The sequence below is a fragment of the Chaetura pelagica genome, unplaced genomic scaffold (genome assembly GCF_000747805.2).
Source record: "Chaetura pelagica isolate M959 unplaced genomic scaffold, ChaPel_1.0 scaffold20, whole genome shotgun sequence".
NCBI lineage: Eukaryota > Metazoa > Chordata > Aves > Apodiformes > Apodidae > Chaetura > Chaetura pelagica.
Genome location: NW_009951958.1, coordinates 4,004,081 through 4,017,245, shown reverse-complemented (window position 1 = coordinate 4,017,245; position 13,165 = coordinate 4,004,081). Strand labels below are relative to the sequence as shown.

The 13,165-nt window shown below is 58.3% G+C and overlaps 1 protein-coding gene across 1 annotated transcript in view; it reads left to right on the top strand.

Annotated features, from left to right (window-relative positions):
• Positions 1–13,165, top strand: part of MUC4 (mucin 4, cell surface associated) — a 15,901-nt gene that overhangs the window by 1,101 nt on the left and 1,635 nt on the right. The window contains exons 3-22 of the mRNA XM_010000397.1: positions 4,592–4,758; positions 4,985–5,149; positions 5,231–5,386; positions 5,560–5,690; positions 5,910–5,998; positions 6,256–6,432; positions 6,532–6,675; positions 6,776–6,895; positions 7,105–7,307; positions 8,033–8,111; positions 8,330–8,500; positions 8,692–8,793; positions 9,002–9,238; positions 9,554–9,688; positions 10,335–10,433; positions 11,017–11,199; positions 11,281–11,354; positions 11,955–12,019; positions 12,311–12,510; positions 12,738–12,906. Coding sequence (XP_009998699.1) covers positions 4,592–4,758; positions 4,985–5,149; positions 5,231–5,386; positions 5,560–5,690; positions 5,910–5,998; positions 6,256–6,432; positions 6,532–6,675; positions 6,776–6,895; positions 7,105–7,307; positions 8,033–8,111; positions 8,330–8,500; positions 8,692–8,793; positions 9,002–9,238; positions 9,554–9,688; positions 10,335–10,433; positions 11,017–11,199; positions 11,281–11,354; positions 11,955–12,019; positions 12,311–12,510; positions 12,738–12,906 — 2,866 coding nt within the window. The remainder of the gene's footprint in view (positions 1–4,591; positions 4,759–4,984; positions 5,150–5,230; positions 5,387–5,559; positions 5,691–5,909; positions 5,999–6,255; positions 6,433–6,531; positions 6,676–6,775; positions 6,896–7,104; positions 7,308–8,032; positions 8,112–8,329; positions 8,501–8,691; positions 8,794–9,001; positions 9,239–9,553; positions 9,689–10,334; positions 10,434–11,016; positions 11,200–11,280; positions 11,355–11,954; positions 12,020–12,310; positions 12,511–12,737; positions 12,907–13,165) is intronic.

The window sequence follows — 13,165 nt, the reverse complement described above, 5'->3', positions numbered from 1 at the left end:
GAGCAGTGGTGAGCGGGGGGTGTCTCCCAGCGTGGCAGCTCTCCCTGGGGATCTGGCCACAGAAGGCAGACTCCAGGCAGGGGCTGGGGTCTCCTTTCCAGCCTCTGCCAGCCACCCAACCAGCGTCCCTCCAGCTCCCACCACTGCTGGGCGTGGGCAGTTTCCGTCCCTCACACTGGGTCTTGACATAGGCAGAGGCAATGCTGGGCCAGGCAAAACCACGTTGTCCCCAGCTCCAGGGGTCCCTGCTGTAACAGAGACAAGCAAACCACCATCACACAGCAACACGACTCCTGAGCAGGCTGCGGAAGTGGCAAGAGTGGCTCAGGGCAGCATCCCTGGAGAGCCAGTCCAGGGAACAACTGCCCCCATGCAAGACGGGACTCCAGCCAAGCCACACGTGGATGTAGCCAGTGCAATGATAGGTGCCACCCCAGCATCAGGTGGACATCTGTCCTCTCCAGTGGCACATGTCTTGGCTGACCAACCCGTGCTTCGGACAGAAGTATCTCCCTCAGTCACTGTCAAATTGACTGAGGCCAACAAGTCAGTGCAGCTGGGCAAAGCAGTCACTACAGAGAGGATGCCAAGGACAGAATGGATCACAGTGCCACCACTCCCCCTGGACAAGCACAGGACAGGGACATCACCCCCCAGTATCAGCAAGAGCTCTGCTGAGCCAGATGCAGATGCCATGCTCCCATCCCAAGAGGACACACCACAGCTGGAGAAGGCCACCTCAGGTCCAGCCACAGCAGCCACCATCTCTCAGGACATGGGCAGCACTGTGAAGCCAGCAGCAGCCTCAGCCAGCCCTGCCAATGGCCTCCCCAGGGGTCCCCCCCAGGCAGCCACAGAGGGGGCCAGGATGGTGCCCCCACCACCTGCAGATCCCCCAAGCACATCCTCAGCAAAGGTCACGTTTTCTTCTGCCACCATTGGCATCAGCAGGGCTACAGAGCCAGGGACACGTGCCTTGTCCAAAGCCAACCACAACGCCTCACAGGATCCCCCTGTGCCTCCTGCTCAGCTGCCTCCAGCCCTTTCTCCCTGGCTCCCTGGTGGTGCCTTGCTGGACACAGAAGAGCCACTTGCCCCCAGTGACAGCACAGCCCCTGGCCCTGCTGGAGATGGGCAGCCTGGAGCCAACGCTGTCACCCACCCCCAGGCCACTGCACTAGCTCCGGGCACACCAGCTGTGGCAATGGAAGTCACTGCTGCAGAACACATCCCCACTGCGTCATTCCCAGCTCTGGGAAGTGCCAGCACTGACCTGGTGTCCATCAGGAGCAAGCCAAGTGCCAGAGCCATGGCAGGCACCACTTCTCCAGAGACCAAGGCCATCCCAGTGGGGCTCAACAAGGGGCTGTCCTCTCCCACAGCTCCCAATGGCTCTGGTGGTCCCTCTCCAGGGCTCTTCATCTACTCCACGGGATCTCTGCTTGCCCAGACTCCCTCAGCAGACCCTGGGGCCAGCACAGCAGAGGCAGCTGCAGATGGATTCCCTCCAGCCAGACCCAGCATGGCCACATCCTTGTCCCACACAGATGCTGGTGGAGCAAAGCCAGATGGGGCCCCTCGAGCTGCTGCTGCACCAATACCTTCCACCAGCCAGCCATCCTCCCTCGTTAGCACCACTCCAATTAGTGAAGCAATGAGAGGAACAGCATCGCTGGCCAGTGGCAATGTCACCACAACAGTGAGGAACACCAGAACCACCCCAGCTGTGCCTGATGCATCTTCTGGCCGCAGCCAGCCTGGTCCCACTGCAGCCTCAGCACTCCCAGGAACTCGTGTCACCCCTGGACCTGCACCAGCCCCACTGCTCCAGGCTGGCCCCCAACATGGGGCAGCTCCAGGGACAGAGACGTGGTCATCCAGTGCTGCACCAGGTGTGGTCACAGCTGTGCCGGGTACCCTGCAGGTGCCCAGAGCAGCCACTGACACTGTGGCATCACGAGCAGGTGTCCCACCTCTCCTGGAAGGCCATCCCACTGCAGGAATGGTTTTGGGGGGGTCCCCATCCAGTGTCCCACCAGGGATGGCAGCAGGCATATCCCCACTGTCCTTGGCTACCCCACTGCCAGTGGTGGGTGCTTCAGGTGACCCTGATGGCAGCACCACAGGGCAAGTGGCAGGCATGGTATTCTCAGAGGTGAGCATGGAGGAGGACGTGAATGCCAGTTCAGCTCCTGACCTGGGGAGTGGTGCAGTGGGGCCAGGTCCCAGCCGTGTGATTGTCACCACTGGGCCATCACCAGAGCCTCCCACCCAAGGTACTTCCCAAACCAGGCACTTGGTGGATCTGCCTATCCTGGCTCCCAGGGACAGTAACTTGGCTCCATCAGCCATGTCTGACCTCAGACCAGGGCTGGACATGGTCAGCCCCCTCCCAGACACTGCCAGCAAGACACCCCAGCCCGTGACACTGCTGGTCCCCAAAAATGAAGTTACAGGGGCAGGTGAGGGCAGGTCCCCCCTGGCAGGAGATGGCAGAACCATGCAGGCAGCTCCAGGCTCAACTCCAGCTGAAATCAGAGGGGCAGGTGCCATGATAGGTGCTCTGAGGACATCCCCAATGGTGTCACCTCCTGTCACAGCCAGCATCACTGCTTGGCCAAGCACAGCTGCATTGGAACACAGCGATCACACTGGTGAGCCCACCATGGACATGGCTACTGACACAGCTTCTTCCACCATGGGGAATGGCACTTCAGAGCTGTCCCTGAGGCTGCCCACTGCTATGTCTGGGATGGCTGAGCCAGGCGCTGGTGAAGTCCCCCTGTCAGGACACTCTGTCCTAGGCAACAAAAGCCCTGTGCCAGCAGTGGTGGTAGGCACGGTGTCACCCACAGCTCTGGAGATGGTTACAGCAACTTCTCCTGGCCTTGCTCACAGCAACACTGAGCCAGATGTCAGTGAGTTCCCTCCTGTCCTTGAGAAGACCCTTCCAGCAGTGGTGGCATCTTTCTTCACCCCCAGGATCACTGTCACTGGTCCAGCAGTGGGGGCAGGCAATGACAGTATCGATAGGATCACAACTTCTGCTTCTTCTGTCCCCAGCAGTGCTTCCACACCAAGCAGCCCCCGTGTCACTCCGAGAGTGTCCTCTGAAGCCACCAATAGCACCCATGGCCCAGCTACAGGGGCTGTCAGCCCAGGCCCTGAGGATGAGCCCATAGATGAGGTGTCAGTGACTGTTGGCCACACACAGGCATGGGAGACCACAGCCATGTCCTGGTCAGGTGCTGGTGATACCACCACACAGTGGGACACCACCCTCCCTGAGAGCAGTGCCAAGGAGGCAGCACCTGCAGCCAGCACCATCAGCACCCGTGTGCCTGTCTCCAGTGCTGCTGGCACAAGCCTGGCCACCGTACCAGCCACCAGGATGTCCTCTGGCAGTAGGGTCCTGCCAGACACCTCAGCCAGTGGGGAGACCTTTGTGGTGACTGAGGCCACCACAGCTGTGCTGACTGCCACAACGAAAGCCACCAGCAGTGTCCTGTCCCCTGCTGTCAGACACAACGAGGCAGGAGGAGGCAGTGACCTTGTCCTATCCCCAGCAGCACCTACTCCCACTGCAGAGACAAACACTGGGTCCTGGCGTGTTCTTGGTCCCAGCTCTGCCATGGTGGTGCCCAGCTCAACCCAGCCCAGCCCACGGGGCCAGGTGGAGGAACCAGCAACAGCCCCCTCAGCCACCCTCAGTGCTGGTGCTGCAGGGGGGGCAGGAACTGGATGGGCCCCCTCTCAACCAGCAACAAGGGACACTGTTCCCACTGCTGTCACCAGCCATGCCCTGGGACAGGCAGTGACCATGTCATCTCCCAGCACCCCGACCTTCCTGGGTGAACCTGCCTGGGGGAAGAGCACAGCTACCACTGCAGGAAGCACCGTAGCCATCCCTGCAGGCACCACCACTGGCAGCACTGCAGGCAGCACCGTGTCTATCACTGCAGGCAGCACTGCATCTGTCACTGCAGGCAGCACCACTGGCATCCCTTCAGGCAGCACCACTGGCATCCCTGCAGGCAGCAGGGTGCCTGGTGCACCCACAGCCCCAGGGAGCCCAGCCAAGGAGACAGCAGGTCTCCCAGCCCCAGACACCACGGCACCAGAGAGTCCACCAGCCACCACCAGCTCTGCCACCACCCCTGCTTCTGCCTTTGAGACTGGGAGGGGACTGGTCACAGCACCAAGAGCAACCATCCACACCACCAGCAGCCACAGAAATCCTGCCCCTGAGCCTCTACCCACCCACAGGCTCATCAGTAAGTAGATTTTCTTCTTCCCAAAGCAAGCCAGAAGGGGCTGCTAGCCGACCCAGCAACCCCATGGCTGATGGTGTGGCTTGGGACAGGGTGACTTTTCTGCACCACATGTTGGGCTGCTGGATTCATGGGGAAAGGTGAAATCTGCTATTGGAGAACGTAATATTCTGAGTTGAAAACTGGGCTAAAAGTTGGGTTACGTGGCACCAGAGTGCTGGTCTGGCTGGGGGCAGCTTAGACCCAGCATCCTGGTGGTGAGGCAGTAAGTCTGCTCTGGCCACCAGAAGGATGGAGCTGGTGTTAATGTTTTTTCACCTTTTTGATTATTCTCCTGCCCGTGTCAGTGCCAGCAGCCTCACTCTACCCTTTTGGCATGGAGGGAGGGGACCAAGAGTACATCCAGAGGATGGTGGATTTTAACTCCCCCCTGTTCAAGCCAGAGATCGGGTTTCCCTTTGGGAAGAAACTGCGGGATGTTCTCTACGTGAGTTACCCCCTCCCTGAGCACGTAAGGGATGAACAACCTCTTTGGTAGGAAAAAAAAAAAAAAAAATCAACATGGAAGTGGAACAGAAACCGAATTTCATCTGAATGTTAATGTTTTTGCAAATTAAGATAGCAGGTTTCTGCTCGCCCGTGGAGGCTACAAGCCACACAGGCTGGGCAGGAGCTGCCTGCGGTGTTGGCAATTAACAAGTTGTTTTGGTTAGTTTACAGATAACGGACAGATCATCTTCCCACCCACTGATAACTACGTCCTCTCCAACCCCAACCCACCTCCCCGGGGCTTCAATGGCCGGGAGGGTTTGCCAGTGGTGGCTGCCTTCTGGGATGACGCAGATTTCTCCCAGGGTGTTGGCACCACCTGGTACCAGGTCAGGTTCACCAAAGTTGTTCTCCTGGGAGATGTCGGCTTCCAGCTCTCCCATTAAACCCTCTCTCTTGCCAACTGGCAGGAGTACTCCACCCTCAGCTCTACCCAAGATCCCTTTGTCCACGATGTGGAAGCAAAGATTGAGAAATACCTGAAAACCCCTTACCAAGCAAAATGGACCTTGAAGGTGACATGGGAGAAGGCTCCAGCATACCCATCCCGGCGAGATGACACTCAGGTGAGTAGTGGGGGACCCAGGTGATGGAGAGGACTGTCACCAGTTCCTGACAACATGCTACTGCTCTCCTGCAGCTTGATGCAAGCATTTCCAGTCTTACCACCTCAGGCTGCAATGTGGGGAGAGCAGGGAGGGTTTTGGGGGTGCTAAGTGAATGCCTTGTGTTTCTCCAGACAAACACCTACCAAGCGGTCCTGACCACCGATGGGAACCGCTCCTTTGCCCTGCTGCTCTACCAGGATGGTGGGATGCAGTGGGACTACACCAAGCTGGCTGCAGACAACGTGCTGATCGGTTTCTCCAGGTGCTGTGCACGTGTGGCTGCATTTTGGGACAGCAGGGATTTCTTCCAGCACTCTGTCAGGGCCATTGGAGGACAGCCCAGCTTCCAATCCCAGAGCAACCCTCTCCCATTTAAACCCTCTCTCCTGCAAACAGTAGCAGTTCCCACCCCAACTCCTCTGTGAGGAGTGGAGGAGGGTTGCATTGGAATGCTGACCCCAAACCTCTTCTCCCCACACAGTGGTGATGGTTATGCCCAGAATAATGAGCTGACTCAAAAGCCACCAGCTGTCAAGTACCGACCCGACCAGCACAGCAGCACTGGCACCGGTATGACCCTGGGGAGCCCTCAGGATTGGTGGGTGAGGAGGGAGCCATGAGAGTCTCCATCCTCTTGGTGGAGGACACCAAGAGCAAAGCACGGGTGTCCCATGTCCTGCTGTGGCTTGCCATGGCCACGTCAGCTCTAGAGGGAGCCTGGAGACCTTGTCTCAGGTCAATGGCCAGGGACAGCTGTCCCATGGGATCCCCGTTGGTGTGAGGTGAGACCCCGGCGGAGCTGTGCTGATCCTTGGTCGCCCCCACAGGTGTGCGTGGGCTGTGGATATACAGGCTGGACACCCGCTCCCGGGTGAACTACAGGCTGCGGTGCCTGGCGTGGCTGGACATGGAGCCAGCTCCAGCCACCTGGAACACCGAGCTGCTGCCTTGTCCCTGCTCCTGGCCACAGGCACAGCTGGACCCGCGCTACCGCCAGAGCAGAGGTGCTGAGCGCGGCCACCCAGGGCCAGATGTGGGGTGAGGGAACAGAAGAGGGTCCTCTCCTGCTCAGGGGCAGCCCTGATCCCCTCCTACCCTTTCAGGCCCAGTGGACACCTCCATGAGGATGCTGCGTACTGTGTCCCCAAACCCAGCTGGAGCTGGGGTGCGGTGTCTTTACCAAGACGGGAGCTTGCTAGAAGGCTGGCAGGAGAGAGCGTGGAGCCTGCCCACCCACCTGGGGGCTGGTAAGTGGGCACCAGTTCTCCCTCACTCTAAATCACCCTGAACACCAAGCACTCTGCAGGCACAGTGGGGACCCCCCAGCACCCACTGCCTTCCCCACAGATGAGGAGCTGAGGGCCTTCAACTGGTGCTGCCGGCGCGTGGGGAAGCCCCTGTTCTGCACCAGGTTTGCTGAGAAGAGACCCCAGGTTGGCTGCAAGGGATACGTGCCACCCACTCCTGGTGAGTCCCCAGGGCTTGACCTCCTCCACGCCAGTGTCCTGGGTGGGTGGCACAGGTGTATGGGGAGCCCACACATTAACCACACTCTGCAGCATCCCAGTGGGGGCTGCTGAGCCCAGAGCAGCACTGGGGGCTGCTCTCCGTGCAGTGACACCAGCATTTGCTTTTCTTCCTCCTATCAAAATGGCTCCATCTCCTTTGGACTCCAGCTGGTGCCTTTGGGGATCCCCACATCACCACCCTGGATGGACTCACCTACACCTTCAATGGGCTTGGGGACTTTGTCCTGCTGCTGGCCAGTGATGCCCAGACCAGCTTCGTGCTGCAAGGACGCACAGCCCGGACTGGCACAGCCCAGGCCACCAACTTCGTGGCCTTTGCTGCCCAGTATATCTCCACCACCACCACAACAGTGAGTAGGAGTGACCCAGGTACTGGCTTGAGCATCTAACTGGGACAAGACCCCCATGGCAGGTTGGGCATTGCCTCTCTACTTACAAGTGGCCAAGACTCAAGAAGCATCCCCTCTCCTCTCCTTGCCACCTCTCATGACCTCAACAAAGTGCCAACAGTGGTGGGTTGAACTAAGACTAACGAACCACAGCTCTAACATCTCTTGCAAGCTGACCAGAGAGGGCCTGGAGCTCTGCAGGAACATGCTCTGCTCCACCCTCTTCGTTGCACACCCTTCGCCTCGACCACCAGTCTCCTCTGGACACGTTAGCACAAGCGTGTACCCTTCCTTGCTTTGCTGAGTTGTTCCCCACACCCATTTCAGTAGGTAAAACCTCCCAGAGTCACCAGAAGCAGCCCCTGAGCAGTGGGGGGCGAGGAGGATCAGAACCTGGAGCCCACCAGCACGGCTCTCTGCACTGCCATGCTCAGCCAAGCAGTGGTGGTGGCCTCTGCATGCACCATGCTAGCAGTGGTGGGGGAGCAGCTTGCTGTCCTCTTCTGTGCAGCCATCAAATCTGGTTGATCATGTGTTTGCAGGGATGAAGAGCATGTGAGCACGGCCCCTGAGGCTGAGCCTCTGCCAGAGATGAAGGAGGATAGGGTTTATCTCACATGTCCAAGGGGGGACAGTAGGGAGGGAAAAGCAGAGGAGCTGACTGGGATATCTTCAATTATTTGCAGGTTGAGTGGACCTTGGGGAGACATGGTGACATCCAGGTCCTTCTGAACAATGAAACCATTCAGTTTTTCTATTCCCAAGGTGAGCAGACTGTGCTATTAAATGTATCTGGCGGGGATGAGTGTTGTCCTGCCTGGCATGAGGGCAGCCATCCCGAGCTCCATCCAATGCCTCCCACCCGTACCATCTCTGACTTGGTCAGGGTGCATGGGGATCATCCCTCACCCCAAAATTCAGGGGCACCGTTTCAGACCTTGTCCTCCTGTGGACTCTCCCTCTGTGTTCTCCTTCTCCTGCAGACATGGCTGCCGAGATGCACTACAGCCCTGGTGTCCTGCTGGTCAATGACTCCTCTATCATGGCCGTCTTTGATGGCTCCATTGCTGTTTCCATCTCTGCAACCTCTGGGATCCTCAGCGTGGTCTGCAACCTGCCTGATCGGTACCGCAACAGCACCAAGGGCCTCCTGGGTGAGGACTTCTGGCACTACTGCAGAGCCTGAGTGTCAAGTCCCCTTCCTAACCTAAAGCAGGCTGGAAAACCCTTGGAGAATGTGCTTGTGAGGGCAGGGACCCCTGGGTCTAAACTAAACACTGACCAGCACCAGGGAGGAGGTCAACCCTGGCATGGGGTCTCCAGTCCTATGGTGATGCTCCATCAGGTGTGTGGGACCACGACCCTGCAGATGACTTCCAGATGTCAAATGGTACCAGCATCGCTTTGAATAGCAGCGAGGAAGAGATCTATGGCTATGGGATGACCTGTAAGTCTGGTCTTGGGCTTCACTTTGATGATCCCTCAGTTCCTGCACCTTCTGCCCATGCTTTGCCTGGAGACATTTAGACACTTGTCTGAGCAAAAGTGATGCAAGGGAAGTCCTTTTTTCTTCTCACTGTTTGTGTGGAAATGAGCCCTAGGATATAACAAGCCCTAAAAACCCCAGGCTGTACCTGTGGTGTGCTCTCTTGCAGGGGCTGTTGGAGAGCACAGCCTGTTTGCTCAGCCTCCGGACTCACCGGTAATGAACTTCACACCAATCTTCTTGTCTCGGCTGCGGCAGGAGAACGAAAGCCGGTACCAGCTGGCAGCCTCACAGTGCCACGGGAACAAGGAGTGCATCTATGATTCGCTGAGCACAGGGGATGTGGCCCTGGGCCTGGCCACCCAGAGCCTTGCAGCTGACTTGCAGCAGAAGAAAACAGTACTCAGTAAGTGGAGCAGATCCTCACCTCCCAGAGGGCACAGCTTGAGTAACCAGGCAGAGTCCTGCTCCCTCCTTGGGCTCTTTTGCTCCATGTGAGGCAAGAGAGAAGTCACCAGGGTCTCGGCATTGCATTTCCTGGCTGGCTGGTCTCCAAAGCCTCAGAGATGCCGCTATGCTGTGTGCTATGAGGGCTTTGTTGGTGGGCAGTCATGGTGGCATCTTCCTGGGGTCCCATGCTCAACACGAAGGACTCAGAGCCAAGTGGTGCCAAGGCCACACAGCAAACGCCCAGCTGTGTGCTAGTCTGCTCTTTTCTCAGATGCCTTCCCTCCTGTCATCACCGGTGACACCTCACTCACAGCCTTCAGGACAGAGAGGGTCAGGAGGCAGTTCCGTGCCGCGGGGGTGGGCGCGCGTTTCATCCCCCACCTCTCACCAGAGCTCAACATATCTGGTAAGGAAAGAAGGACAGGGCAGCTGGGTCAGGAGGGGGGAACACGGGCCACCTGGCTCCTTTCCTCTGCCACCTTCTCTAACTCCCACCTCTTTCTCCTGGCAGAGAGTGGCACTCTGACATGGGAGCCCCATGGGATGGCCCCACTTACCATCAACCTGGAGGCTGTTGGGTCCAACAACCTCTCCTCCCTCCTCCAGCTCCGCTTCACCCTTTGCAGCTGCAGCAGGAGTCAGGAGTGTGACTACAGTGACACTGTCACCCTCGGGGGGTCCTCCCTACAGGTAGTGTGCTGGAAAGCTCCTCCAGCATCGCACCATGCATAGTTGTCTTCTCTGTCCACACGTACTCCTCGTGTCCCCTAAGCTGGTGTCACCATCCCCTTCCCAGCTGGCAGCCTGCAGGTGTGATGGTGGCTACTCAGGTCCCTTCTGCCAGGACCCTCCGGACCCCTGTGCCCAGGGATGCTTCCCCGGTGTGGGCTGTGACACACGCACAGGCTGTGGCCCCTGCCCGGCTGGCCTGACCGGTGATGGGCAGCACTGCTCAGGTGACAAGGGCTCGCCATGGCCACCAGGAAGCTGGGGCACTAATAGGACCCCAGCTGAAGTATTTCTCCTGGTGTCCTGCTGGTTTCCCTCGGCAGATATCGACGAGTGCACACAGGGGATGATGTGCCCAGGGAACAGCACCTGCACCAACACAGTGGGCAGCTACACCTGCTCCTGCCTGGCCAGCGAGGAGGGTGAGTATGGGCACCCCTGCAGGCATGGAGCCCAGTGGACATGGTCCTCATCCCCTCACCCCTGGGCCTTGGTGGAAAAGGGCTCCTGTGGGACTCAAATTGGCCAGAGAGGAGAGGAGGGGGAGCTGGCTGAGCTCTGTAACCAAGTCCTTGCTGTCCTTAATAGAAGGGACTGGAATCCAGCCACCCCTTGTGCTCTCAGGCTGCAGCTCTCACTAATCCACTGGGAAACTACATTTTTTTCCTGAAACTTTTCTCTTTGAGAAACAAACAAAAAAAAATCACATCCCACTGAAGTTCGAATGTGGAAGTTGGGGGGCTAAAAACCAAATCTGGTTTTCAGGTGGTTTTGGTAGGGTTGGGGTGATGGTTTTCACTCCTGTTCTAATGCAGCAGGCTGGGATTTCAAAGGGCAAAAGGTTCCAGCAGGACTTTTCCTTGAGGATCTGAAATTCATACTAAAAGACCTAAGGGCATATTCAAAAAGACCAAAACCTGGGAGAAAAGCATCACCATCCGTGCAGTGGCTGGTGATGGATCAGTGCTCTGGGGCTCCACCTGACCTAGGCTCCCTGTCCCACAGGTGAGAGGCCAGGCTGTGGCTCAGCCTGCAGCTCCCACTCCTGCCCCGAGGGCTACTGCAGCAACGGGGGACACTGCCATCTGCACCCTGTCACCTGCACCCCCACCTGCGCCTGCCCCCCGGCTTTCACCGACCAGCGTTGCCTGCTGGCAGGGGGGGATTTTCATCCTCTGCCTCGTGCAGGTGGGTGCCTCCCGGGGGGAGATCCCCTGCTTGCCTTGATCCCGGGATGCCAGAGCCACTGCTGTGACTTTTCCCTAGCAGATCTCCCCTGGAGAAGCATCCAGCTGAGGGTCAGGACGCTGCAAAATGCCTCTGTTGGGGAAGTCAATGACACAGTATGTCAGGGGAGGGGACAAGCCTGGGGAGGGGGACACGCTGGCACACCGAGCAGCGTGGCAGCTTGGGGTGCCCATGCCTTTGTATCCTTCCCTCCCAAAGGATCATAGAATCAGTTTTGTTGGAAGGGATCTTTAAGATATCCAGTCCAACCACTAACCCAGGACTGTCAGGTCTGCCACTAAACCATGTCCCTCAGGACCACATCTACATGTCTTTTAAATACCTCCAGGGATGGGGTCTCCATGATTTCCCTGGCAGCCTGTTGCAGGGCCTGACAACTCTTGGTTTTCCTAATATACAATCTAAACCTCCCCTGGTGCAACCTGAGGCCATTTCCTCTTGTTCTGTCTCTTGCATCTTGGGAGAAGAGACCAACACCTACCTGGACCCCCAGGAACCCAGTGGGTCTGCTGAAGGCAGTGGTGGCCACGTGACACCAGCTGTGGCTGTGGCCACGTGCCAGGTCCCTAGCATGTGAACGAAAGGCCAGAGCTGCCCTCAGGGCTTGGTCACAGTGCCCGTGTTGCCCTTCAACTTCTCCCCATGCCAGTGCTGTCCTGCCTGCCCCTGACACCCTCCTGCTCTCCCTGCCATAGGTCTCAGCCATCCTGGGCTCCCTGGAAGTAAAGGCTTTTGAGAGCAACACCAACATCACTCAGATGTGAGTAGGCTGTGGGGTGGCCCCTGCCCACCCTGCAGAGCCTACATGGCAGGGCTGGGCCTGGGGCTACAAGGTTTGAGACAGAGAAGGCATTTTAACCCAAACTCAAGGTCTGTTTTTCCAGTCCTGATACCAGGGACACAAAAGTCTCATGGTACCCTCCATCAGCAATGCCCATGTGCCTCTTCCCTTCCTTATGCCCCTCCAAATGGGGAAACTGAGGCATTATGAGGCTTGGCTGATCTACGATGCAGCAGCAGCTCAGCCAGCAACTCCATTCTTTTTCCACAGGACAGACAGTGATGGCTTCACCTTCACAGTGATGTCTGAGTTTGCCTACGACAGCCGTGGCATCGTCATCTGGTTCCTGAACGAGGAGCTGCTGGGAGCAGTCACTGGTGCCTTCAACGGGCGGCGGGGGCGAAGGGAAGTGGATGGACACCTCCTCTTCCAGCCCCTGCATGAGGACAATGTCACTGACCTGGTGAAGCGTGAGTTACTCCCTGCACTGAGCTGGGGAGCCCGGGAGGAGCACCCCAGTGTCCCCAGGGTCCATCCCCCATCACCCTACGTGCCCTGGGGTGGTGGGTAACAACACCTCAGGGGTGGTGGGTGGGCAGCAATTCCCACCCCGGGCATGGACTCAGCTCAGGAAGAGCTGGTGAAGAATCACAGGGTGACGCTGCTGCTTGGTTGAACCAGTAACATCCCTCCCCAGTGACGGTGGCTGAGCTGAGGAGCTATTTCCCCTGCAGTCTGTATGGCTACAAAGGGTACCGGCTCCACTACACGGAGACCATGGGCTTTGTCTGCATCTCACCTTGCAAGATGGGCTACTGCCAGCATGGTGGCCAGTGCCAGCACCTGCCCGAGGGGCCCACATGCAGGTAGCAGCAGTGCCGGGCACAGACAAGGCCACTGAGCATGGTCACGTCTTCCCACAGCATCCCTGCTCTTCCCTCCCTCCCTCCCTCTCCATCCACAGCTGCCTGCCCTTCTCCATCTTCTCCCCATCCGGCTCTCGCTGTGAGCGGTTGGCCATCAGCCTTGCTGCCTTCCTCGGCATCTTGCTGGGAGCCCTGGCTCTGCTCTGCATCCTGCTCACCGCTGCCTGCCTGGCCTCGCGCCTCTGCCGTGGGCACCGCC